The sequence below is a fragment of the Sciurus carolinensis genome, chromosome 17 (genome assembly GCF_902686445.1).
Source record: "Sciurus carolinensis chromosome 17, mSciCar1.2, whole genome shotgun sequence".
Lineage (NCBI taxonomy): Eukaryota > Metazoa > Chordata > Mammalia > Rodentia > Sciuridae > Sciurus > Sciurus carolinensis.
Genome location: NC_062229.1, coordinates 14,058,767 through 14,085,403, shown reverse-complemented (window position 1 = coordinate 14,085,403; position 26,637 = coordinate 14,058,767). Strand labels below are relative to the sequence as shown.

The 26,637-nt window shown below is 58.0% G+C and overlaps 2 protein-coding genes across 10 annotated transcripts in view; both read left to right on the top strand.

The window, feature by feature from the left end:
* Dock6 (dedicator of cytokinesis 6) overlaps positions 1–5,016 on the top strand; it is a 44,982-nt gene extending 39,966 nt beyond the window's left edge. For 5 of the 6 annotated variants that reach the window (XM_047530620.1, XM_047530619.1, XM_047530618.1 and 2 more), the window contains 9 exons: positions 662–793; positions 889–903; positions 2,274–2,399; positions 2,504–2,593; positions 2,880–3,116; positions 3,684–3,827; positions 3,912–4,018; positions 4,232–4,393; positions 4,791–5,016. In XM_047530620.1, coding sequence (XP_047386576.1) covers positions 662–793; positions 889–903; positions 2,274–2,399; positions 2,504–2,593; positions 2,880–3,116; positions 3,684–3,827; positions 3,912–4,018; positions 4,232–4,393; positions 4,791–4,833 — 1,056 coding nt within the window. In that variant the 3' untranslated portion in view covers positions 4,834–5,016. The other variant, XM_047530622.1, reaches the window with a different exon arrangement.
* Positions 5,017–6,105: 1,089 nt separating this feature from the next.
* On the top strand, positions 6,106–26,334 carry Kank2 (KN motif and ankyrin repeat domains 2). Of its 4 annotated transcripts, XM_047531294.1 has the most exons (13): positions 6,106–6,126; positions 7,268–7,489; positions 8,334–8,449; positions 9,105–10,310; positions 18,159–18,287; positions 18,383–18,485; positions 19,375–19,611; positions 20,194–20,281; positions 20,741–20,960; positions 21,766–21,908; positions 22,301–22,501; positions 22,579–22,668; positions 24,446–26,334. In XM_047531294.1, the coding sequence occupies exons 3-13, from the start codon at positions 8,413–8,415 to the stop codon at positions 24,497–24,499; spliced, it is 2,508 nt and encodes an 835-aa protein (XP_047387250.1). In that variant the 5' UTR covers positions 6,106–6,126; positions 7,268–7,489; positions 8,334–8,412; the 3' UTR covers positions 24,500–26,334. The 4 variants fall into 4 exon arrangements, with proteins under 4 accessions (XP_047387250.1, XP_047387248.1, XP_047387247.1 ...); XM_047531292.1 differs by lacking the exon at positions 6,106–6,126 and having other exon boundaries at positions 7,268–7,463; positions 18,120–18,287; XM_047531291.1 differs by lacking the exon at positions 6,106–6,126 and having other exon boundaries at positions 18,120–18,287.
* The last annotated feature ends 303 nt before the right edge of the window (positions 26,335–26,637 follow it).

Sequence of the window (26,637 nt, the reverse complement as noted above, 5' to 3'; positions counted from 1 at the left end):
AGACAAAGTCCTTGGGTAGAAGCCAGAGAGTGGACACAAACCTTCTGACAGTCAACAAACACTGAAGGGCACCTGCTGTGGGCCATGCTGGATGCTGGCACCAGCCGGGGGCAAAGGGCACCTGCAAATGGCCATTGTCACATGCTAGGAAGCTGTTGGGCATGGAAGTCAGGGGCACCAGGCCACATGGGCTCGTGTTTAGATCCTGGCCTCAGGAATCCCTTCATGTCTCTGAGGCTCAGTTTCCTGGAGACATAGGGAAAACACCACCACCACCAAGAAGGAGTTCCAGGGCTGGAGGTGCAGCTCAGTGGTAGGGCGCTTGCCTGGCATGTGCAAGGCCCTGGGTTCTATCCCCAGCACTGAACAAAAAAAAAAAAGTCAAAAAGAATGATCACAGAGCCCCTCCCAGCAATAAAGGAAAAAAATGCAGATGTACCTAGCACCTGATCCACAGGGGAAGCTTGTTACAGTTATGGAGGCCACAGAGAGCTCTGTCGGGGCTGGGCAGAAAGGCTAGTGCCCCATCTGGGTGACAGCGGTCAGGGCAGACTTCCTGTAGGAGGTGGCAGAGAGCTGGTAGGAGCAGAGTCAGGAGAGGACCAGAGCCAACAGGGTGTTCTGGGAATCCTGACCCGGTACCCTCCACCACCCCACCCAGGGCGGGCTCTATGAGGCGGTGAATGAAGTCTACAAGAACCTCATCCCCATCCTGGAAGCCCACCGTGACTACAAGAAGCTGGCGGCAGTACATGGCAAGCTGCAGGAAGCCTTCACGAAGATCATGCACCAGGTGAGCCTAGGATGCCCTCCCGGGACCACCTCACGTCCCCCGTCCCCATCCCCATCCCCACCCCAGGCTCAGCTGACCTTGACTTTCCCCCACAGAGCTCCGGCTGGGAGGTGAGTCCACTTGGCCTCCAAGGCCACCTGCCTCAGGGACCTCTGTGATGCCAGGTCCGCAGTGGTTGAGGACCACTAGGGGGCGCAAGAAGAGCGGGACCACTGGCCACTGGGGCAGCCCCAGGCTCTGTGGGTGATGACGCACCCCCTCCACTTCCCCCCTTTCCCCAGTTGTCCCCTCCCTGCCCCAGATCTCGAGGGCAGTCTGTGAGTCACCCAGCTGGTAGCTCTCCAGAGACACCCTTCCCGCAGGCAGGGCTGGCAAGGGGGGTGTGGGGGGAGAGGGTAGGGTCTCCCTCCGCCCTCTCTCAGCCTTTGCCTGTGTCTCTCCCTCCATCTCTCCCCAGCTGTCTCTGGCCTGTCACTCTGGCTGTCCCTTTCTAAGTATCTCTGTCCTGCCTCCCCAACTCCCAGCTTCCCGCAGGACCTCTGCTCCTCATCTCTGGTTCATGCCCCCCTCCAATCCCGCCTCTTCCTTCTATTTTTAGGCATCTCCTAGTTTAGGGAGAATTTTCTGGCCAAAGATGGCAGGAACCCAGAGTCCTGGCAGGCGTGCTGGGTGGGGGCCCCTCCCTTCCCAAAGCCCTGATCTCTCTGCCCATGGAGTGATCCTCAGGGCGGCATAACCAGGACCCGAGGGGAGGGGGGCGACATCTGACCTCTGCCATGACTGTCTCTCTCTGTCCACCCCACACCTCTGGTCCCACCATGTCTGCCCTGCCCTGCCTGGATCTGCCTTGGTGAGTGAATAGAGCACCCCAATTCCTTTCCCCGGGGGAGGTGGTATTCTCTGGGTGAAGAAGGATTCCTCCTTCTAAAAACATCAGGCTTGGGCAGGAGGGGAATGTCCTAGAACAATGCAGCCAGAGCCTTTGTCCCAAAGCAAAAAACAACCAGATTACCCCTCAGCCATACAGATATTTATGTAGCACCTGCTGTATACCTGCCCCATGGGCATCAGAACCCAGATGTGAGCAGTACAGCCCTGGTCCTAAATTGGTCTTGGGATCAGACAGTGAAGAACTGCATAGGGTGGGCAGGCAGAACGGAAGTTTGGGGTGTGTGCTAAGTGAGACGACAACTCGGGGAAGGCAGACAGGATCAGGGGTACAAGCAGATGGCTGTGGTCCAGGTCTGTGCCCCGAAATTCTCAGGGTCCCCTGCTTGTGCTCACGACTGGATGTTCTTGAGGTCCTCATAACCCCTACGATGGTCTTGGGGGTCCCCCTTGTCCATGCCAATGTCTTCCCCACCCCTGTCTTGCTTCCCTGTGCATTTTGCCTGACGGGGCACAAGGACACCCATCTCTGGATTAGGGAGGCCCCCAGAGGTGCCTCTCAGGCAACAAAACCCCATTCTCCCAGCCCTAGCGTGTATTCGGGACGTATTTCCGAGTGGGCTTCTATGGCGCACGTTTTGGGGACCTGGATGAGCAGGAGTTTGTGTACAAGGAACCCTCAATCACCAAGTTGGCCGAGATCTCCCACCGGCTGGAGGCAAGTCCAGGCTCTGCGGGGGTGGCTGGGACAGGACACCGTGCTGCCTGGGGACCGGAGGGGGGCTGCAACCATGCGGATTTGAGTCAGCCCCATGTCCCCAGGAATTCTACACAGAGAGGTTTGGGGACGACGTGGTGGAGATCATCAAAGATTCTAACCCCGTCGACAAGTCCAAGCTGGATCCACAGAAGGTGGGTCTCTCAACCATCCCCCCAAAATCCTATGTAAAAGGAAATTCCAAATACTATTTACCAGAGACCCTACAGTCCTATTTCTCTTAAACAACTATAAAACTTACTTCCCTAGGGGAGCCCAGATCCTATTCCTCAGGGAAGTTCAGGTCACCCACTTGCAGGAAGATCTGGAAAGCCTAGAATCTAAGCCCCCAGACCCAGGGTGGCCAGGGCCTCTTCACCAAGCCCGGCCCAGGTGCCTGAGTTGGGGCTGTGGAACCCTCCTCACCCCACCTGCACCCAGGCCTACATCCAGATCACTTACGTGGAGCCGCACTTCGACACCTACGAGCTCAAAGACCGCGTGACCTACTTCGACCGCAACTACGGGCTGCGCGCCTTCCTGTTCTGCACGCCCTTCACGCCCGACGGGCGTGCGCACGGGGAGTTGCCTGAGCAGCACAAGCGGAAGACGCTGCTCAGCACTGAGCACGCCTTCCCCTACATCAAGACACGCATCCGCGTGTGCCACCGGGAGGAGGTGGGTGGACACCAGGCGTGGGGGTGGGGGGCATTAGATGGGAAGGCCCTGGGAAAGGAAGGTGTAGGGAGCCTAGACCCGGATTGGCTTGGCGATCCCAGACACAGGGGTGGGGGTGGGGTGGGGGTGAGTATCGCATGGGGGATCCCAGATCAAGGAAGACCCAGGGAGGAGAGGTGCCGACCTGTAGGTCCAGGGGACCAAGATCCAGGAAGAGGCTCAGGTAGCCCAGAACTGGCTTGGAGAGGCCAGGGGACCTCAAACTGACCTCCAGACTCAAACCTCTACCTCCAGAACCAGGGAGGCCTGGAGACCCCAGACAAAGAGACCCAGAACGAGGCACCAGACCTAACCATGGACCCCAACCATGGCAACGCCCCAGGGTCAAAGGCAGCTGAGCCAGAACCCTGAACCTGGCAGAGCCCAGCAGGCAGAAGCCCCCAGGGCCTGTTTAGTGCTAGTCTCTTGAACCCTCTGCCCCCACCGGGATCCCAGCTTCCTCGGGCTAACTTGGGTCAGGACACCATCAGGCCCCAGCACGAGTGCACACCTATCCTCACCCCGCAGACAGTGCTTACGCCCGTGGAGGTGGCCATTGAGGACATGCAGAAGAAGACTCGGGAGCTGGCCTTCGCCACTGAACAGGACCCTCCAGATGCCAAGATGCTACAGATGGTGCTGCAGGGCTCCGTGGGGCCCACCGTGAATCAGGCACGGCTGTATGAGGGGAGGCAGGCTGCCGGGGGGACTCTAGGCACCACACAGACACTCTCATAGGTTCCTCTCACCCTGCAGGGTCCCTTAGAGGTGGCTCAGGTATTTTTGGCAGAGATCCCAGAAGACCCCAAGCTCTTCCGGCATCATAACAAACTGCGGCTTTGCTTCAAGGACTTCTGCAAGAAGTAGGTCTGACACCCTTGGAGGCTCCTGCAGCCCCCATCCTGGCTCTTCTGCTCAACTGGCCCCCCTGAAACCCCTGTCCACCGGCTCCCGATGACAGCTTCTCCTCAGCTTGCTTGACCCCTCTGTGGGCCTCTGCACACTAGGCCCCCAGGGATGCCCTCACATCCGGTCTTGCCTTCTCTGCTGAGCGTCCTCTGCCATCTGGCCCTCAGGTGTGAGGATGCGCTGCGCAAGAACAAAGCCCTGATTGGGCCGGACCAGAAGGAGTACCACCGTGAACTGGAGCGCCACTACTGCCGCCTGCGGGAAGCGCTGCAGCCCCTGCTCACCCAGCGCCTGCCCCAGCTGCTGGCACCGCCCCCAGCCAGCCTCAGGTGCCCAGCCCGGGCCCCCACCCTACACAGGGCAGGTGGAGGCTGGCCAGGACAGGCACGCTCACATAGCAACACCTGCACTCACAGCTTTGCACATTCATCCATATGTGCAAACGCAGAGCAGGCTCTGGGCAGCCGTGTCCCTGTCATGTGTCTTCAGCTATCAGAGCCTCCGTTTCCCCATCTGTAAAACGGGCAGGATTCATACCTCACATTGCGGATTCCAAGAATCTGCAAGTCCCACAGTCAGATCAGGGTGAAGGTAAAAGGGACAGGAGAGATCCTTAAAGATCTTTGGAAGAGGATGAGGTGGTGGCATAAGAGGAGGTGGACGAGGGAGCACTGCGGGGTTGGGGCCCTGCTGGGGACCCATGCTGACTAACCTTGTTCCTCACAGGAACTCTCTGAACAGAGCAAGTTTTCGGAGGACAGACCTCTGAGCCCAGAGGACCACCACCCAGGCCTCAGCTGTCTGACTTGCTGGGAGTCACCCCTACTGCCCTCTCAGCCTCAGGGTGCCCACACTGTACTTGGGATTGGGCCCTCTGCCCCTGTCTGTCTGCTCCTGTCTGTGTGCACTGATGCTCCCTATCTTTTTTAATTTAAAATGGTTTTTATATGCAGCCTATATGATGTGCTCAATGGGGGGATGGGTCATGGGCGTATAGTTCATCCCCTCACATCTCCATGTCCTATGACATCCACTGAGACACTAAAAACCACCTGGGTGCTGGGGACAGTGGTGACTGCCCAGGTGAAGCTGACATTCTAGTGGGGAAAGCAACACAAATAATCCACAAGTCCACTGGGAATATTAACAACACATACCAACTTCTCACCGAGTGCTACAGGTACTATATGGCTTCCGGAAATGCAGGCCACCCCGGAATAGGGGTGTGACTCAGTGGCAGAGCATTTGCCTAGCATGCATGAGGTCCTGGGTTCAGTTCCAGCAAGGTGAAACATTTTTAAAGCTAAAAAAAAAAAAAAATGTGGCCACCCCACTTATGGGCCTTTTTACTGAGGGACCTCCACTGGGCTCCTGCCGAGTGGTTAAAGAATCTTCTCAACATATCTGCCGGGTTGGCGACATGATTAGCCCCATTTTGCAGATGGGGAAACTTGGGCTCAGTGCAAAACGATGGATGAGCTTGGGATTGGAGTCCAGGTCTGGACTCCAGCGCCCAGGCCTTAGCCGCCGCCTATGCAGCCTCGCGCTAAAGCAGCCCCCCTCCCAGCCTGCGATGGTCACGCCACTGTGTACCAGGCCTGCGCTGGGCCGCTTCCAGCCCTGCTTAGGGGGGAAGGGTGACCTCCCGCCGCCGCCGCCGCCGCGCCCGCCCCGAGCCGGGCCCCGGCCAGCCCCGCCCCCTCCTGCCGCCCCGTCGTCCCGCCCCCCCACGGCCCGCCCAGATGCAGAGGGCGGGGGAGGCCGGCGGTGGGGAATCCTGCCCCTGGGACTCCTGGCCGGGGCAAAGGGGGACGAGGCCGGCGCCCCCGACGTGCTCACACGCCTGCAGTGCAGGTGGGATCGCGTCCACCCCACCACCCTACCTTTCCCCTGACCCCAGTGGCCTGGGGCGCCCGGAGGGGCGGGGCCTACTGGGGGCGGGGCTGGGGCGGGGCCGCCCCGAGGGCCGGGCGGCCGGGCGGCGGCGCGCGGAGGACGCACGGGCCGCGGCGGGACGCAGGGACGGCGGCGGCCGGAGCGCGCCAGGCGAGTAGGAGCCGGGGTGGGTCGGGTTCGAGTCGGGTTCGGGTTCGGGTTCGCGTGTGATCCCTTCCCCACCTCCAGCTCCGGTTCCTTCGGAGCCACTGCCTCCAACCTCGGCTGTCCCAAACTTTCCCGACTTAGCGCATCTTGGTCCCGCGCCCCTGACCCCTCCCGGTCTTTGACCCTAGCCCGCCTTCCCTCCTCCCGCATCTACCTCCATCTCTCCACCGCCCCCTGTCGCTCTCCCCCACCCCTGCCTCCCTTCTGCCCCTCGCCCTCGCTCCCGCTCTCTGCCCCTGTCCTGCCCTCCCGCCGTTCTGTCCCTCCTCCCGCCCTCTGCGGCGGGGCCAGGCCCCAGGCGGCGGGAAGGCGTCCGGGCGTCCGGCCGGACTGGGCCTCGGCCTGGCGGCTGGGCGGGCGTGGGGAGCGGCAGCTGTTTGCCATTAGCCTGGGACCCCGCAGGCCCCGCCCCTCCCTTCATGGGGCGGGGTATCCTCGCCCCCAACTTTGGGGCGGAGAGAGGGGCAGGAAAACCCCAGAGATATCCAGACTCTCAGGGAGGCACTTTAGGGAGACCCCTGTCCCCCTTCCCTGAGCTCCCCCACCTGACCCTTCTTGGAGTGCCTTGTCTTCCCCTCCCGTTCCCCAGGAGTCCTACAGTGAGAATCAGCCACCAGCATGCCACCACCCCACACCCCCAACATCTCTTCTCTTCTGTGGCCATGGAAGGTGGTCAGATGAGTGGAGGTCCGCAGACCTCCATGTCTCAGAGATGGGTAGAGGGGTGTAGAGTCTGCGGGAGTGGCTTGATGGGTACTGTTGGGCTTATGTTCAAGCAAGTTTAGCCTCTTCCCCGCTACACAGGTGACCCCAGACAAGTCACTGCACCTGTCTCTGTCCCTTAGATTCTCCATCTGTAAGCCAGGATGATAAGTACCGGCCGAATGGGGTTGTCATGGCAATTAGAAGAATGGGTCTTACTATTATAGTTGTTAATGTTATTTGCTCCACCTACAGGCTATACCAATCCAGTTCCCTGCCTCTGGGTCTCTCTTAGGTCCCCAGAAAATATTTTGGATCAACTTCCTGTTGCTCACAGGGGTGAGGCTGCAGACAGATGGAAAACCAAATTTCCTACAACTGGTGACCTTGTGTTCCAGGTGTGGAAAGTCAGTGAAGTGAGGACAGAGACGTGGAGACAGACAGAGAGAAGTGGAGAGACTCAGAGAGACAGAGACGTGGAGAAACAAGCAGAGAAAAGTGGAGAGAGAGACGTGGAGAGAGATTAAACAAGACAGGACAAGAGGACGTACTCAGCAGTCCCTGGAACCCCAACCCCGCCTTCATGCCCCGCAGGTGCCCCACTTGGTCCGTCTGCCCAGGTACCCATTGCCCGGGTACCCGATGCCAGAAAGGGTACACTTTGGTGATGGGGCTAAGGGTTCTGCAGCAAGGTGGCTAGAAGTCAGACAGCAGAAAGAACTGGCCAAGTTCATGCAGGATTTTGGGGACAAAAGGGCCCTGGCTGGTCTCCAGGACTGAGGGAGGTTAGTGAGAAGCCCTGATTGTCCCTCCCTTTTGCAGCCTCCAGTTGCCCCCTCTTACTTCCTCCCCTCCACCCCATGGCTTCCCGGGCCTCCGCCCCAGCCCTCTATCCCTGCTGCGCCCCCAAGCCCGGACACATCCTGGGGGGGCAGGAAGTTCTGTGTAGCCCGGCAGCGAAACTGTTTATTTTTAGAGAAAATTGTTTCCATAAAGGGGAAGGGCTCCATGCCTCCCACTTTCCCTACCCCCCATCAGGACTCTCCGCTCTGGGGTCGCCTCAGGGTCCCCTACCCCTATGCCCTGTCTCCTTAGATGCTTGCAGGAAGGCTGTCCCCGTTAGTACCCCAGCCTGTCCATCGTAGCCCCCATCTTTTTCTGTGGTCAGCTCCAGGCCTGGGCTGAGGGGAGGGGGTACAGGAAGGGTGGGGCTGTCGGGCTTGGGGCCCCCAGCCCGGGGCCGTGTGGAGGCAGGGCTGTGGGAACAGCTGGAGCCCGTCCAGGGGCTGGACAGATGTGCACGCAGGCTTTAGGTTTGCTTTCTTTGTTCCAGGCCTTTCCTTGGCTAGGCTGGGTGTGTGCCTGTGAGAGGGTCCCAGGCCTGGGTGGGGCTGCTGTGCGGCCACGTGTGCCCTCCCCTGCAGACGCCTCCTGAGCCCTGTTCCATCGCCCCCTTCTCCCCAGGTAAGGTTCAGCCAGAGCTGCAGGCAGTCTGACTCACTGTCCCCCACGAGACTCCTGAGGAGCAGCTGCAGACAAGAGGATGGCCCAAGTCCTGCACGTGCCAGCCCCTTTCCCAGGTCAGGGGGCTCAGGGAGGAGGGCCCTGCCCTGGGAGGTCTGGCGGGGAAAGCCAGGTTTTGCCCTGGAGGGTCTGAGCGGGAGGCCACTGCCCAGCCTGGGAGGATTTCAGGGAGGAGACAGAATCTTGCTGGGACCAAGAGGTGATCTGAGGGGGAGATGGGGACCTGTCTTGGGAGGCTTGTGAGGGGACATGGTCTGGAGGTCTCGGGGGAGGTACAGCCCTACCCCGGGATCCGGGTCTGCAGAAAGGAACCGTCTTGCTGGGAAGGGGTTAGTTTGAAGGGACCCGAAAGCCGTGTGCTGGGGGGTTGGGAGGGACAGGGCCCAGCACAGAGGGGTCAGATGGGGAGCCCTTTCCTGCTGTGGGGAGGGGCACTCAGCCCTGCCCTGGGAGAGTTTGAAGGGGACACAGTCCTACCTGGGGACCTGAGAGAGGCATGTTGGGCCCTCTGTCTTGGGCAGGCAGGCGACCCTGAGTCCCAGGGCACTCAGGAGGCCTGAGGGGTGAGAGGGCCCTTGCTGGTGTGGAGTCCTTGCGGGACGCCGGGTGGGCTCCAGTCTATGGGCGGTGGAACCCGGCCCTCCCGGGCATCAGCCTGGGCCCCTCAGGGGACAGCAGTGCTGAGAGGTGCTGGCATTTCTCCCCACCCAGGGACCCCGGGCCCAGCCTCCCCGCCCGCCTTCCCTGCCAAGGAGCCCGACCCTCCGTACTCGGTGGAGACGCCCTACGGCTACCGCCTGGACCTGGACTTCCTCAAGTACGTGGACGACATTGAGAAGGGCCACACGCTGCGGCGGGTGGCCGTGCAGCGCCGTCCCCGCCTGGGCTCGCTGCCCCGCGGCCCTGGCTCCTGGTGGACGTCCACCGAGTCGCTGTGCTCCAACGCCAGCGCGGACAGCCGCCACTCGGCCTACTCCTTCTGCGGCCGCGGCTTCTACCCGCAGTACGGCGCCCTGGAGACGCGCTCCGGCTTCAACCCGCGCGTGGAGCGCACGCTGCTGGACGCCCGGCGCCGCCTGGAGGACCAGGCGGCCGCGCCGCCCGGCCTGGGCTCCCTGACCCCCAGCGCGGCGGGCTCCACCGGCTCCCTGGTGGGCGTGGGGCTGCCGCCGCCCACGCCACGAAGTTCGGGACTGTCCACGCCCGTGCCGCCCAGCGCCGGGCACCTGGCGCACGTGCGGGAGCAGATGGCCGGCGCCCTGCGGAAGCTGAGGCAGCTGGAGGAGCAAGTGAAGCTGATCCCCGTGCTGCAGGTGAAGCTGTCGGTGCTGCAGGAGGAGAAGCGGCAGCTCTCGGTGCAGCTCAAGAGCCAGAAGTTTCTGGGCCACCCCGCGGGGGGCCGCGGCCGCGGCGAGCTCTGCCTGGACCTCCCGGAGCCGCCCGAGGACCCGGTGGTGCTGGAGACCCGGAGCGTGGGCACCTGGGTCCGCGAGCGGGACTTGGGCGTGCCCGACGGGGAGGCCGCGCTGGCCGCCAAGATCGCGGTGTTGGAGACGCAGCTCAAGAAGGCGCTGCAGGAGCTGCAGGCGGCGCAGGCGCGGCAGGCCGAGCCCCAGGCCTGGCCCCCGCCCGACAGCCCGGTCCGAGTGGACACTGTCCGGGTGGTGGAGGGGCCGCGTGAGGTAGAGGTGGTGGCCAGCACGGCTGCCGGGGCCCCTGCGCAGCGAGCCCAGAGCCTGGAGCCCTACGGAGCGGGGCTGAGGGCCCTGGCGACCTCGGGCGGAGCAGAGAACCCCACTGTGTTCCGCAGCCACGAGGTGGTGGAGACCATGTGCCCGGTGCCCACCGCGTCCCCTAGCAACGTCCACGTAGTCAAGAAGATCAGCATCACGGAGCGAAGCTGCGAGGGGGCGGCAGGTGAGTAGTGGGCAGGGGCGCGTCCTGCGGATCCGTCTCCCCCTGGTTCACCCTGCACCCTCGGAATGGCAGGGCCCTGCCCCGCCCGCCTTTCACCAGCCACATCTTTCCGGCTCTCTGAGGCTCCTCTTTTCTTCCAGGAAAGAGAGAGAACTGTGCCACTGACCTAAGGGCTGTAGAGACCACTAGAGGAACTGGGTATCTAGTGAGTTACCTTCTGGGTGGCACATGGTAAATGTTGGAACGGTAGTTATCTGGAGGAGATCTGTAAGTCTGCGGGTTAGCAAGGCAGAACCCCTCCTTGCATATTCAGTAAGTGGAGGACTCCATCTCTGATTGGTAAAGGAAACTATTGTTCATATAACCGGCAGCCTCAGGTCTAGCTGGATCCAGATGCTCAGATGCCATCAGGAATCTGATCCTCTTGTCATTGTCCTGTGTGCTCTGGGGGTTTCTCTCTCAGATGGACAAAGGAAGGGGGCCCTGTCACTCCAGGACTTAATGAAAAGGGAGCACCTTAGTTCAGATAGCGTCAGTGAAAGCCCCAGGGTGGCCTTCCTTGACTGGGCCAGTCACCGCACCCTTCGCTGCCTAGTCCTGGATCCTGAAGGAAGAGAAACCCCACCCAAGCTCTGTGGCCTTTAAGGGAGGAAGGGGGTGCCCAGAAGAAGGGCTGAGTCCTCGTGCCAGGAAAGCGGGTGCTGGGTGTGCAAAACATCAGCTGCCCGGCCACTGCTGCCCTGAGGGCCCTGGGGGAAGCTACCAGATGATTCATAACAAGGACAGCTGTTCTTCATTGAGGACCCGCCAAGGAGAGCTAAGTGCTGTGCTAAGTGGTTCACCCAAGGAGGGGCTGACGACGGGCTGTGCAGCCTGACACCCTGGGTTCAAGTTTCACTTCCCGCCGTGTGACCTGGGTGTGCGGTATCACCTCTCTGGGCCTCGACCGTCTCTCGGTGAAGTAGCACAGTACTGGGTCCCACCTCCGAAACCCTCGTGAATTCACGTATACAGTAAGCGCCCAATCAGTGCTTTTTGCTTAATTCCTAGGTCAACCCTGTTTGTAGCTAGGGCACCTGAGGCTTAGTTCCCTTGCCCTGTGTCACACAACCAGGAAGCAGCTGAGCTGGGATCTGAGCCCAGGCCAGCTTGAACCTGGGGCAGGGCTCCAAGGTGGGTCCCGGCTTCTCCTCCCGGCTTCTCCTCCCGCCTGCAGGGTCAGCCGGCCAGAGCCCGGCCAACGTCCGCAGGGCAGGGGCCCAGCTGTGTTTTCTCGCTTCCCTATGTTGTTCCTGGCCAGCTCTGGACACCACTCCTCTGTTCCGTGTCCATCCAAACACCCGGCCCTGCGACTCTGGCCTTTAGCCAGAGGTACCGCCCAGCCCAGCCTCGGAATCTCTGAGAGGCACCCTCCATTCCAGACATGCTTCTTAGGGCAGCCATGGGACCTCCTGCACGCAGGACATACAGACATAGCAATGTCCACTCCCTGTGTAAGCTGCTGCCCCTGAAAGTCCTTCCTCATGTCTTCCTCCACTCCCTCTTGCTGCAGCCACCCTCAGTCTTTGCCTCGCTTGGGCAGAACTGGAGTACATATATTCATTTCCATATCTCATTTAGCAGGCATTTATGGAGTGCCTACTATGTGCTAAACTGTTATAGGCACTGGGAAGCAGCTGTGAACTAGACAGACGTAAAAGCCCCTTCCATGGATAAAAAACAAACTGCAATAAATAGGAAACGATTAGAAGTGTCATTTCAGGGAATTCCTGTGTTTGAAGCAAAGCAGTGAAGACATGGAACTGGTGACAGTTGGATAGGGTGATGGCCTGGGTTCAACTTCTGGTTTCCCTGCCCCCTGCTTCCATGCCCTGCAGCATGCTGTTGACCCCTGTGTGCCTCAGGTTCCCCCTCTGCAAACCGGGCTCCTGACAACACCCGGAGCCTCGGCCCTGGCCAGGGGCGTGGCTCAGTGGTGCTGCTCGGGATTTGCATCCAGTGCTGGGTTCCCTCCCCAGCACTGCAAGAAAGGAAGAGGGTGGAAATCCCGTCAGATGGCCAGCAGGGCCCAGGGCATGTGGTAGGGAGCAAGGTCACCTCCAGGCCTTGTGGCATCTTCCAACCAAGATATGAAGGGAAAGGAGGAACCAGGTGGGCAAAGGAGTAGAGAAGAGTGTTCTGGGCGCGGGCCGAGCCAGGGCAAAGGCCCTGAGGTGAGGAAGGACTTGGGCTCCTCAAAAGTGTTGAATGGAGCCAGTCACTCCAATCCCAGCTGCTCAGGAGGCTGAGGCAGGAGGATAGCAAGTTTGAGGCCAGTCTCAAAATAAAAAGTTAAAAAAGTAAAAAGGGCTGAGGATGCAGCTCATGGTAGAGCACCCCTGGTTCCATCCCTAGTACTGCCAAAAAAAAAAAAAAAAAAAAAATGCCAGCATGCCAGGGCATATTTGATGCCTTTTTCATATTTTAATTTTATTCCTTTGGATTCACAATAGCCCGAAGTGTTGGTGTTTCAGTCCTGGTCTTACAGGTCCAGGGAGGTGAAGGATCGCCCGTGATTCTCAAAGCCAACAACACTTATATGCTGCCTTTGGTTTAACATTATCCTAGAGCATTTTGGACATACTATTTTTAACACCTGTTTCATTTTCTCTTTTCTTGTTCTGTTGTGCTGGGGTGGGACCCAGGGTCTTGTGTATGCTAGGTAAGTGCTGTACCGCTGAGCTACAGCCTCCCAAGTTATTATTAGGTACTTGGTATTGAACCATTGAACCCAGGGGCACTTTACCACTGAACCACACCCCCAGCCCTTTTGTTTTGTTTTGAGGCAGGATCTCACTAAGTTCCTTAAGGCCTCACTACCTCACTGAGGCTGGCCTCAAACTCGTGAGCCTCCTGCCTCAGCCTCCCAAGGAGCTGGGCCACCATGCCTGGCCCAAGGTTAATTTTTAGAACTTTAAATCAAGTGCAGGCAGAGTGCCAGGCCATAGGCATGTAAAGTAATTCAATAAAGGACTTAAAGGCCCCTGAAAACACCCTTCCAGAAGCCTGTCCCTAAGAAAAGGCAGCTGGAGACGTCCTCCAGCGTGGAGCTAACCTGATCCTCCCCTCGTCAGCCCTCCTGCTGGTTCCGTTTTGCCTTAGTATTTCTTCTCCTTCCTCTCCACCCTCAGCACTTTGCAGCTTTGCATGCTTGACCTTCTCTGTCACGTCAGCTCGCCTGTCTCGGTTCTGTTGTCCCTGCCTCATTGACATGTATTTGATATTTAAAAACCCACGTATTAAATATCTACATTGAATGGGTTCAGTGCCTCCTCCTGCCATCTCCAGGTGCAGAAGCAGCCATGAGTGATACATAAAGGAACAAGTGTGCCGGGTGCCGTGTGCACACCTGTAATCTTGCAGCTAAGGAGGCTGATGCAGAAGGATCAAATTCAAGGCCAGCCTTAACAACATAGTGAGGCCCTCAGCAACTTAGCGAGACCCTGTCTAAATAAAATATTAAAAAGGGGCTGAGGATGTGGCTCAGTGGTTAAGTGCCTTGGGTTCAATCTCTGGTACAAAAAAAAAAAAAGGTAAAAAGCCCACAGACCACAACTTGCTAGTCTCTCTGTGCCATTCAGGAACCTCCACCCCCACCATCGATTCCACTACTACCTTTTTTTTTTTTTTTTTTTTTTTTTTTAATGTGCTGGGGATTAAACCAGTGCCTTGTACATGGTACATGGTGCTCTGCCACTTAGCCACATTCCCAGCCTTTTTATTTTGAGACTGGGTCTCACTAAGTTGCCCAGGCTGGCCTCAAACTTGTGGGTCTCCAGCCTCAGCCTCCCAAGTAGCTGGGTCTGCAGGAGCACAGCAGCCTGCCAGGCCCTCCCCGCCCATTCACTATCATTCCTGGTACTCCACCTTCCAGAAGCTTATTTAGATATTTGGTGACTCTGAAAAATATGCCCTGTGTGTGTTCAATTTCCTTAAATGGTATTGTGTTTCAGAAAAACAAAAATCTCTTTCTTATTTTTTTCCTCCCCCTTTTTTTTTCCCCTGTGCCGGGGACAGAACCCCAGGCCTCATGCAGGCTTGGCCACTGCTCCTCCACCGCGTGACCCCCCACCCCTGCCCCTTCTCCATACACACTGGTGTTTTTAAACCTGGTCTGTCGCTTTTGATGAGCTGAGTAGGTTTCTGTCCTGGGTGGATTCCACGCTCTTCCTGTCTCATCCCCTTGTGGTGCGAAGCTTCCACCTTCAGGACCGCCCTCACCCTGGCCTCCTGGGTGGTGGGGCTGCAGGGGAGCCTGGGTTCACTCAGGGTCTCGTCTGGTGGCCTCTGCAAACATCCCTACACCACGCCTGGGTTAACCCACCTTTCTTTTTATTTTTTAATTTTTTTAGCCTTTTTTTTTTTTTCTCCAGTTGTAGATGGACACAATACCTTTATTTCATTTATTTTTTTCATGTTCTGCCGATGGATCGGAACCGGCCTCCGGTGCCAGGCGAGCGCTCCATCCTGGCCTCACCCCCGCCCCGCCCACCTCGGGTTGCTCCGCCCACCTCGGGCCGCTCCACCCACCTGCTGGTGCCGGCGCTCCCTTCTTTTTGTTTGGATTTGCATTTCTCTGGTTTCCATGAGTGTGCTCGTCTCCCTGTGGGTTTAAGAGGACGCCTCTGGGGGTCAGAGCCATAGCCCGGTCCGTTTCTCCAGGAGCCACTTTCGGAGGTTCTTGGCATGTTCCAGAACGGGGATCAAAGGATGATGCCCAGCCTCCTGTTTCGGGGACCTCAGCTGAGAAGCATTTTTCTATTTTTAAGCAGTTGAACTGGGCGGTGGAACCGCGCGGCAAGCACTCGCCTCGTGCGCCCAAGCTCCGGGTTCCATCCCCAGCAACGCCTCCCCACAAAATGATGGCAAAATACACCACAAAAAGTTTACTGTTTGGACTGTTTTTTTGTTTGTTTAGTTTTCTGCAGTGCTGGGGATCGAACCCAGGGCCTTATGCTTGTAAGGCAAGCACTTTACCAACTGAGCTATCTCCCCAGCCCTTGGACTGTTTTTAAACGTACCCATGCAGCTGTCACCGCCAACCAGCTCCGGAGCGTTCACCTCTCCCTATTAAACCCTGACCCCCAGCCCCGGCCCACCGCCTGCCTCGTGCACTCTGATTGTGATCTGGTGACTCGGGCATCTCCAGTGCGAGGAGGCCGTGTTAGTGCCTGTGTCTGGCTGATCTCACTGAGCATGCTCCTCTTCCTCATCTGTTCTTTCTCTACGACTTTAAATCAGGAGCCCTGCGTCTGGGGCAGAGATTAAGATTGAGAGTGACAGCCAGGTGGCCCAGTGCAGGCTTGTAATCCAAGCGGCTTGGGATGCTGAGGCAGAAGGATCACAGATTCAAGGCCCGCCTCAGCAACTTAGTGAGACCCTGTCTCTAAATAAAAATTTAAAAAATTTAAAAAAAAAGGCTGGGAATGTGGCTCAGTGGTCATGTGCCCTGGGTTCAATCCCCAGTACCAAAATAAAGAATAAATAGAAAGATTGGGATTACAGGTGTGCACCACTGCACCTGGCTTTAATGTGAATTAATTGTCAAGGTTTAAAAAAATATCAGGCCAGCCAGGCATGGCACAGGCCTATAATCCCAGCAACTCGGGAGGCCAAGGCAGGAGGATCCCAGGTTCAAAGCTAACCTCAGCAACATAGCAAGGCCCTAAGCAATCAGCAAGACCCTGTTTCTAAATAAAATATAAAAAAGAGCTGGGGATATGGCTCAGTGGTTAAGTACCTCTGGGTTCAATCCCTGGTACCAAAAAAATAAAAGGAAACATCAGGCCGGCCGGGCCCCTCAGTGGTAGAGTACTTGCCCAGCAAGCAGGAGGCCCTGGGTTCCATTGGTACTGCATAAAAAATAAATTTCAGAAAGATAAGAAAATAATCAGAGAAGTCGTTAACGCCGGCACTTGCCTTGGCTCCCTGGGAGTGCAGGCCTCGGCCACACCCTGGATCACTGCGGTGGTCTCTAGGGTCCCCTGCAGCCTGCCCTCCCGCTCTGGCTGGTGCTGGGCCTCCGTGCCCTTCTGCGCCAGCCTGGAGTGTCGCGTGTGGACCTGAGGAAGTCGTACCGTGTATATAAAGAAAGCTCTAGCCATTAGAGGGACTCAAGCATTGGTCTTCGGTGGCTGTGGCCAGTGGCAGGAAGGGGAACCCTGAGGAAGTGGCAGCTCTTGGAGGCCACATGTGGCTCGGGGCCTGGACAGATCCCAAGAGGTGGCACCTGGCGCCGTGGGGGCTGGACTTCCGTTCCCTCTCCAGCCTGCTGGGCTGGGGTGGTAACTCCCCACTGTCCCTGTCCCAGCTTGGGCTGCCAGGGACCCCAGGGACTGTGCCTAGGAAGTCACCTTCATGATCCTCCTTGGGTACCTTTTATTTGCTTTAACTGACAAAATATGCATAAAATTTAACATCAGAATCTCTTTTTTTCCTTGGGGGCTGGGGCGGTCGCAGGGTCTCCCCTGTGCTCAGCAGGCGCTCTGCCCCTGGGCTGCCTCAGCCCCCGGTCTAAGTTCCTAACTGCCCTTCTGGTTTCATTTTCCTGGTGATTAGCGCCATGCCTAATGTCAAGTCCGGGAGATGATAAATTCTGTGTTCTTTTTCCTATAAAATAAAAAATAGTAATAAATAGGGTGGGTGTGTGCCCCTGGGTTCAACCCTCAGTACCCAGATAAAGACCACATGTGAAGAGCGGGAATGACCGTCTGCCTCCCGCACGTTCCACTGGGCTACCCAGTGTGTTTAATGTGAATTTATTGTCGAGGTTTGACAGAGAAAATCAGGAGGCCAGGGATGTCACTCAGTGATAGAGCACTCGCCCATCCTGCACAAGGCCCTGGGTTCCATCCCAAGCACCAAAAAAAAAGAAAAGAAACAGCCAGGCGCAGTGGTGCACGCCTGTAATCCCAGCAGCTCTGGAGGCTGAGGCAGGAGGATCCCAGGTTCAAAGCCAGCCTCAGCAATTTAGTGAGGCCCTGAGCAACTCGGCAAGGCCCTGTCTCAGATTAATCCATTAAAGGGCTGGGGGTGGGTGGAGCAGTTCACGGTTCTAATAAATAAGAAGAAATGAAGAAAAGCTGGATACGAAATGAATTCTAAAACAGCGCTGCTTGAGAAAGGGCTGGGGTGTGGCTCCATGGCAGTGCCCCTGGGGTGCTGTCCCCACGACCAGGAAAAAAGTTGAGACTCATCTGGAACTAGCACGTCTCTCTCCAGGGCTCTTGATACGCTGGCCTTTGGCTAAGCCCTCTACCTCACTTTGCTGTCTTTCGGCTGCACAATGATAATGCCACAAGGTGGGAAATGTCATTTGCTTGAGAACCAGACAAGTCAAGTGACTTGCCCCACGTCACACAGCTCATAGGTGAGAAGTTGGAGTCTCTGCTCTGACCACCGTGCTCTAGGCTGTGATCAAACCCGCTGTGTAGGAAATACTCAGCACGGCCTCAGGGCGGGGACTGTGGGGCCCTGTCCCTGATCAGCTGCAGGGCAAGCAGCAGACCAGGGTTAGGGTAGGATTTTGCCACAACTTGCCGGGTGACCTTAGCAGCTCCTGTCTCAGCCCCTCCCCTCTAAAAATCTCCATGCCTCCGTTTCCTCCCCCATAATAACCCGAGCCCCAGACTGGGAAGATTCGATGACGTAATGCAAGGCTTAGCCCGCGTCCAGCACCTGGCTCAGGACCTGGGTGACGAGCAGCAACAGCCAGACTGTTGTCATTTGCTGATCGCGACCCCGCCGACGCCTCATCTTGTGTCCTTCCAGGCCTCTCACAGGTGCCTGCAGAGTCCTCCTCCCCTACAGGGTCTGCTGCCGCTGCCCCGGCAGAGTCCGGGAAGAGCACCGGCCAAGTGTCCTCCTCAGGTGACCCCACCACCAGGGAGCCCGCCAGGCAGGTGGCCTCTCGAGAGTCCGAGGAGGCCAGGGGTACAGGTAAGGGGGGGTGGTGGCCATGGAGAGGGACAGGACCAGGAGGCCTGGGAGGGGGTCTGGCTCGAGCCCCTTCGATGACACAGTCCTCCCTCTAGGCGGTTCCCTGGCGGGAGTGCGGTCCATCATGAAGCGGAAGGAGGAGCCCACGGACCCGGCTGCCCACCGCAGGAGCCTCCAGTTCGTGGGCGTCAACGGCGGGTGAGAGGAGCCCCGTCCCACCGTTCTTACCATTTGTTCAGTTCATTCTGCGTAAGAAAGAGCGTAGTAAACACGTTGTTCTTGTTCCCTCTTAGGTGAATTCATTGACTCAAACCAGAATAGGCAGATGAGGAAACAGGCCTGAGGAAGCTGGGTATCTAGCAGGGGCCCACGTAGCGATCCAGGAGGCCAGGCAGGGTGGTGCACACCTGTAATCCCAGCGACTCAGGAGGCTGAGGCAGGAGGATTGCAAGCTGAAGGCCAGCCTCAGCAATTTAGCAAGGCCTTAAGCAACTTAGCCAAACCCTGTTTTAAAACTTAAAAAAATAAAAAAGGGCTAGGGATGCAGCTCAGAGATAAAGGGCCCCTGGGTTCAATCCCCAGGACCACAAAACAGTGATTCAGGAGTCTGTCCTGGCCCCAGAGCTTATGGCTGGTCTAACCCCTGCACCATCCTGCCCCTGAGGTGCTGATTGCACTCCCTGCGCCAGCGCAGCCCGTGATCCAGTGGCGCAGTGGGCCCTGAGAGTGGGTTCCGGTTGGTATGAGGCCTTGGAGGAGGCACTGCCGGCCCTAACCCCATGGGAGTCCCAGAAGCAGGGGACGTGTGTCATGCAGGACAAGTAGGAGCCAGCAGAGTGAGGAGCAAGGGGCAGGTGGGTGGGCAGGAGGAGGCTGCCGATGGAGGACACGGCCAGCTACAGGTCAAGGAGCCTAGAGTTTGTCCAGAAGCAGCAAGAAGCACAGAGGGTCCTGAGCAAGGCGGGGTGAGGCTCACAGCCAGTTAGGCCTCCGGGGCAGGGGCCAAAGGAGGGGCAGCACAGCAAGGTGCCAGGTTCAAGTCCCTCCCAGCCTCCGAGTCTCCTCACCTGCTTGTCCTTCCTCCCAGGTACGAGTCCTCCTCCGAAGACTCCAGCACAGCAGAGAACTTCTCAGACAACGACAGCACGGAGAACGAGACTGCAGAGCCCGAAGACAGGGTTCCAAGTGTGGCCTCGGTCCCCCAGCTCAGGCCAGGGACCGCAGGGGCCACGACCAGCCAGCAAGGATGCCAGTTATCTCGGGAGTCTCAGCATGTACCCACAGCCGAGGGGGCCGAGGGATCCAACTCTGAGGAGGAGATCCGGTCAGTTTTCCGGGTGGGAGAGATTTAGACAAGGTCAAGGGTGGGTGAACTTCTTTCCTTGATCCAGCCAGGCCCCCTGAGGAACCACCTATCAGTCATGGACACCATAGTTTGAATTAGCGAACAAGTGCTTTCTCCTTCTGAGCATCTCAAGTTCTGGAGGCCATCAAAGGCTTTTCTAGCTGCGAGTATTAGGGAGCCAAAGTTTATCCTTACCACTCAATCACCTTTGGGGTATGTGCCCACCCACCCATCCTATTTATTATGTCTCCTTGTTTTTCTCTGATAAAACTTCTGCCCTCAGGAAAGATCTTCCATTCACTACTGGCCATTGGGAATAATCTGGCCCATGTGTCCCCCTTCTCCTGCGGCCTGTGTGCTCCCCACCTCTGCCCTTGGGATGTGATGTGACCCTGGTGGTGAGGGTCTGCAGTGCCACCCTTCACTTAGCCCCTGACAGGAATTCTTGGGTGCCGCATTGAGAGCCCTGGGCCCTCTGAGTTCCCCAGCTGGAATGGGGGGTGGCCCAGGAGACCACGGGAGCTGCCTCTCAGACAGATGTCCTCTTTTTGCTTCTGACAGGATGGAGCTGAGCCCAGACCTCATCTCCGCCTGCTTGGCCCTGGAGAAATACCTGGGCAACCCGAATGCCCTCACAGAGCGTGAGCTGGTACAGTTGAGCCTGGGGCCTAAGTGGAACCCCTCCACCCCATCCCACTGCTCCTGGCTTCTTGCCTTCCGTGCCCCGCCTCCATCTGCCTAGTGAGGACCCTGAGACCTACAGCCAGGGCTCCGTGGTGGGTGGGACTTGAGCCAGGGGCCAGGCAGGCAGAGAGGCCCAAGTTCAATGGTTCCTCTTGCTTCTGCAGCCTGAGGAGAGGGGCTCCCTTGCTCCTTGCCTTTGGAGGTTATCTCCAGGGTAGAGGCGGCCTCCTCAGGAGTGCGCCTGGCCTCCTGTTGTCTACATGCCACCTGAGGGTCTTAGTGGGACAGGGCGTCTGTCCCCAGGGGACTCCACACTGTCCCAGAGCCCTGCAGGATGGGGGTGCCATAGTTGGCTGCAGGGGCTCGCCTGGGGCCGGGGACCTCCCCTCACCGGCCTTTGCCCCTGACGCCCCTCCCCACCTAGAAAGTGGCCTACACCACGGTGCTGCAGGAGTGGCTGCGCCTGGCCTGCCGCAGCGACGCACACCCCGAGCTGGTGCGGCGCCACCTGGTCACGTTCCGGGCCATGTCCGCGCGGCTGCTGGACTACGTGGTCAACATCGCCGACAGCAACGGCAACACGGCGCTGCACTACTCGGTGTCCCACGCCAACTTCCCCGTGGTGCGGCAGCTGCTTGACAGCGGTGAGCGCAGGACCCGCGCGGGTCTGAAGGGGGCAGCGCGGCCCTCCGTGGGCGGGGCGTGCGGCCCTGACGTCACCCTCTGGCCTGGGGGGAGGAGGCTCAGACCTTCGGCCAGCAGAACGGAAGGCCAGCGAGGTCTGGTGGCCTCCCGATCATGGGGACATGTCTGAAGTCCTTGTCCGAGAAGGAGGGGGCCTGTGTTTGGAGCTGGGAGAGAAGTAGTCCTGGGTCAGGCCGGAGGGGATCGCCCTCCCAAGCCTGGGGGGAAGGCCAAGCCTCCAGTCTGGAAGAGGAAGAGCCCTCGGGCTGGAGGGGACAGGAGCCAGTTAAAGGCCGAATGGCTCTCCCAGGCGCCGGGCTCTCCGCCTGTGACCCCAAACTCCGGGGCCGAGGTGGGGGCAGGTTGGAGGTCCACCTGGGCAACTTAGTGGGGACCCTGTCTCAGGAAAAAAAAGGGACTGGGTTCGAGGCTCAACGGTGCAGCCCCCGTGGTTCTGGGATGAGGCTCAGCCATGAAACCCCACCCCACTTCCACCCCGGTACTGCAGAAACGGGAGGCCCAGCTCTGCTGGCAGCCCTAATGTGGATGCCAGCCTGAGGCCTCCAGTCTGACGGTGGAGGCACAGCCTTGTTCATAACGTCCCCCTCAGTAATGGCGCGTGGTGGCGTGGATACCCCCGGGGCAGGGAGGACTTCCAGAGGGGAGACCTGCGCCAGCGCTCACCCCTGGAGCAAGCCGGCCTCCCAGTCCAATGGCAGAGGCGATCATCCGCCCGTCCCGCCCTCCCCACCCAACCACCCATAGGTGTCTGCCAGGTGGACAAGCAGAACCGCGCGGGCTACAGCCCCATCATGCTCACCGCCCTGGCCACCCTGAAGACCCAGGATGACATCGAGACTGTCGTCCAGCTCTTCCGACTTGGAGATGTCAACGCCAAAGCCAGCCAGGTACAGGCCCCCGGCCTCCCCAGGCCTGGGTAGCTTCTGGGCTGTGCCACGCCCGGTTGTGACCTCCCTGCACATGGGTGCCCCTCCACAGGCCAGGACACCTGAGAGGAGCCGCCCCATCTCCTCAAGGTCAAAGTCAAGGAGGTGGGAGTTGAACTGGGCGTCTCGCTGCAGAGCCCTGCTCTTCCTGACCTGCCATGCAGCCCAGGGGCCCTGGGTTCATCCCTAGCACTGCCCCTTGCAAAAAAAAGTAGAGGAGCCCAAAGATGTGGAGGGTGTTTGAGAGGCAGCCAGTGGGGCGCTCAGCAGGGAGCACTTGGGAGCCCCGGAAGGTTCTGGAGCAGGGGTGTCGTGCCTTGGTCCCACATGAACTGATTATACTCCCTGCCCAGGCGGGGCAGACAGCCCTGATGCTGGCGGTCAGCCACGGGCGGGTGGACGTGGTCAGAGCCCTCCTGGCCTGCGAGGCGGATGTCAACGTGCAGGACGAGGATGGCTCCACAGCCCTCATGTGCGCCTGCGAGCATGGTCACAAGGAGATCGCAGGGCTGCTACTGGCCGTGCCCAGCTGTGACATCTCTCTCACTGACCGCGTGAGTGTCCGCACAGGTGCTCCCCTGGGAGGGTGGACTGGAACGCAGGGCATAACACAGCAATGGCCGCCTTGCAGGATGGGAGCACTGCCCTTATGGTGGCCTTGGACGCTGGGCAGAGCGAGATCGCGTCCATGCTGTACTCTCGCATGAACATCAAGTGCTCGGTGAGTCTCAGGCGGGCAGGGAAGGGGGGGGGGCCTCTGGGAGGTGACAGGGGTGTGTGAAGAGTGGGTAGTGAGCCAGGCGCATGGCACTCGCCTGTAATCACAGTGGCTGGGGAGGCTGAGAAAGGAGGATCGCAAGTTCGAGGCTAGCCTCAACAACTTAGCCAAACCTGGTCTCAAAATAAAAAATGAAAAGGTCTGAGGATGTAGTTCAGTATTAAGGCACCCCTGAGTGCAATCCCAGCACCCCCTCCCCATGAAATCATAAGGTATGGGAAGCTGAGACATGAGGATCACTTGAGCCCAGGAGTTCAAGGCCAGCCAGGGCAACATAGCAAGATGCTGTTTCAAACAAACAAACAAAAAAGTCATACGTCACAGTAGAACTTGGGGAATGTGTTTCCTGAGCGCCTGGGTTCTGATGGTCACAGCAGTAAACAGAACTGAAAAAACATTGTCTTCCAGGAGTATGCAGTCTAGTAAGACACCATAAGCAAATCAGTGTGCAATAACCAGGTGGTTATTACTGAAAGGAAATGAGAGATGGCTAGTAATGAAGGAGCTATTTTAGGTCTCAGCAAAGAGGTGATATTTCAGCCAGGACTTAAAGAAGTGAGGGAGCAAGTCAGGCGGCCATCTAGGCAGGAGCAACAACCAGTGCAAAGGCCCTGAGGCAGGAACACGCCTGGTGCATCTGAGGAGCATCAAGGAGCCCAGGTGACATGGCAGACTGGAAGACCAGGGTGGGCCACAGTGAGGACTTTGGCTTAGACTCCAGCATGTCAGCATATTAAAGGTCCTAGAAAATCTCACTGTAAAGAAACCTAACTCTGTGTAACTCCACTTTTCTTATTTGACTGTGAAAATCTTGTTTTAAAAAAAAAAAAAAAAAATGCCTGAGCCGGGCACAGCGGCACACACCTATAATCCAGCAACCTGGGAGGCTGAGGCAGGAGGATTGCAAGTTGGAGGCCAGTCTGGGCACCTTAGCAATATTGCCTGCCTAGCATGCACGAGGCCCTGGGTTCCATCCCCAGAAAGAAAAATAGACTAGAGCAACTCCCCAAGGAGCCCAGAGCAGTGACCGCCCAGAGGAACCATCCATCTCCACCTCATCCCAAGTGCCCCCCTGACCTGCTCCCTAGGCCTCAGCCGTGCCCTGCTGGAGATCAGCTGGAGGCCTATTTCCAACTAGAAGATAGGAGTTATGGGGGCCCACGGAGTCCTTAATGCTCCTGCTGTTGGACCTGTGGCCCTGTCCCCAAAGACCCCTGAGGGACAAACCCTAATCCATCACCATACATATGGACCATTCACTGCAGTTTCCTCCACCCTGGTCCCCAGTTTTGGGCCTCCCCCGAACTCCCACCTCCAGCCTGCCCTCCCCACAGCAGCCAGAGGCCATTGTGAACACTGGAACGGGGCATCTCCCTCCACTCAACCCTCCCACCTCCTGGGACCCCGAGGCAGCCACCCTCCCCGACTCCTGCCATGGTACCTGTATGGCAGCTCCTCCGCTTCTGCCCCAGGACCTTTGCACTTACTGTTCCTCCAGCTGCCTCTTGACAGCCTCTGGGACCTAGCTCTCTGACCCCGCCTGCTCCCTTCATTCCTCTCCATCCCTGACCCCCATGACAATCCTCTCCCACCTTTTCAAGACATCCCTAGTTGAAGCCGCAGGCCACACCTCCCGCAGGCTCGCCCACCACATCCACAGGGCTAACCCCAATGGATCTGAAATAACTCCAGACAAAAAGCACTCCGCTTCTCATTCCAGTTTGCCCCGATGTCAGATGACGAGAGCGCGGCGTCATCCTCTGCGGAAGAGTAGTCCAGGGAGGGAGGCTGAGCCTCCCCCGGGGCCCGCAGCCCCGCCAGCCAGCCATCCGGGTCTCCTCTCTGCCCCTCTCTCCTCTGGCTTCCGCCCACTCCCCCAAGCCGACGAGTCTCAGAGACAAACCGCTCTCCCTCCTTCCCTGGGGTGGCCCAGGACGTCGACAGCCCCGGGGGACTCCGTTTCAGAGCAGCGGCGCAGACCAAAGCTAAATTCTTGTATAAACCGGCGCCAGTGGCTGATGGCTGGGGTGTGGGTTTTATGAAGAACATCGAGAACAATCAGCCGGCAATTATGGGCGGAGGAGGGAAAATTTTTATATTTTTGAATCATTGTCGGGGGAGGGGCACCATCATACTGTGTGTTGCCAAATTTGAAAGTCACTGGAATTGTGTATTTTCCTTTTAATCCTGAATGTTAAAACGCAGGGTCGTCACTCAAGTGGCTTTGCCCACCACCCTCACCCCCACATTTGACTGGTTTGTAATAGTCGCCACGCTTCCCACTGTCAGAGGGCTTTTCTGGGGGACATTTCTTCTGGTTGCTTCACGAAATAGATCTGTCCCTGTCACATCACTCGGAGCAGAAAGCACAGCCCTTTCTTCTGTCTTCTTGCTGCCTCTACCACAGTCACCCCCACTCAAGTTGGGGGACTCTACCCTGGGGCTCACGCCCTGAGAGCCTCTGACTTGTAGGTAACCAGTTCACAAGGAGAAATGACCCAGAAGTCCATCCCGTCCCTGCAGAGGCCCTGGCACATAGCAAGTTTCCTGGAAAATCCTACAGTTGAAAGGAAAAGATCCAGTTCTCAGAGTGGCTGCTGCATCCAGTGCCCAGGACCATGGTCACAGGACCCTCCTTTCTCTGCAGGTCTCCAGAATTTCTCTCCTCAAAGGAAAGAAAACAGGGTATGTGCTTGTTGGCAAAGCACAGGGCAAGCTCCAAAAACCCCATGTGTACACAATTAAAAGTTGGCTGCCCCCAGAGGGCTCCCGGAGCAGACTTAAAGAGACAGGCCTGTGCCGAAAACCAAACACGAGCCAGCTGGGTTTTTGTTTTTTTTTTTTTTTTTTTTTTTTTTTTAACAACTAGAGACTTTCCGGAGCTGCCTGGAACACAGCCTGCTGGAAACAGGGCTCGCCAGAGAGGCTCACGATTTCCTTCTGGGTCTGTTTTGTCCTGAATCTCAACGTGGTTTTCTTTCCTGTTCCTTTCCTCTGTAAGCAGGAAAAAGAGAGGGCCTCCCAGGCTAACCAGTGCGCCTTGCTGGGGGAGTCAGATCCCGACCAGAGACCTGGCCTGCCTTCTCGCCTGGGCCCAGCGGGACAGAGGAAGCCCCAGGAGCGCACAGGTTCATGGAGCAAAGCCCAGAGCTGGCTGCCCTCCTAGGAGAGTAGGTTTCTTGGCTTGATGTAGTGCGGCTTGTTTTGACTTTAATGGAAAGAAGGCTCCGATGGCCCAAGGCAGAATGGGTGGACGGTGGCCTGAGCGTGTGTGAGAAGCCGGAGAGCCGCAGGCCGCGGGCAGGGCTGCTGGTGTGATGGAAGACCTGGGCCTCAGGGCTCTGGCGCCAGTGCCGGGAGCCAGCAAGGTGCTCTATTGGAAGCTCCTGAAAATGCCCTGTGGCCCAGCAGGCCAGCCCCTCACACCAGCCCCGGCAGCCATCCCTCCTCTCCGCCGCCCTCTCACCACGTGTATTCATGAGCTTTGATTTCACTTTCTGACCACGGTACGTCCATAAAGACAGTATTACACTTAAATGAAGTATTCTTTTTTTGTAATCTCTTTTTTTTAGAAGGTAAAAAATTTAATAAAGCTACAAACAACGTGGATACTTCTGTGTCTTTATTTCATTGCAGTTTTGTGTGTGTGTGTGTGTGTGTGTGTGTGCGCGCGCGCGCGCGCACCAGGATGGAACTCTGGGCCCTGTGGGCCATGTGCATGCTAGACAAGGGCTCAGCCTCCGCTGCATCCCTAACCTTTTTTTTTTTTTTTTTTTTTGGTGCCCGAGAATGAACCCGGGGCGCTCTAGCACTGAGCCACGTCCCCAGCCCTATTTTGTATTTTATTGAGAGACAGGGTCTCGCTCAGTTGCTTAGCGCCTCCTTTTGCTGAGGCTGGCTTTAAACTCACAA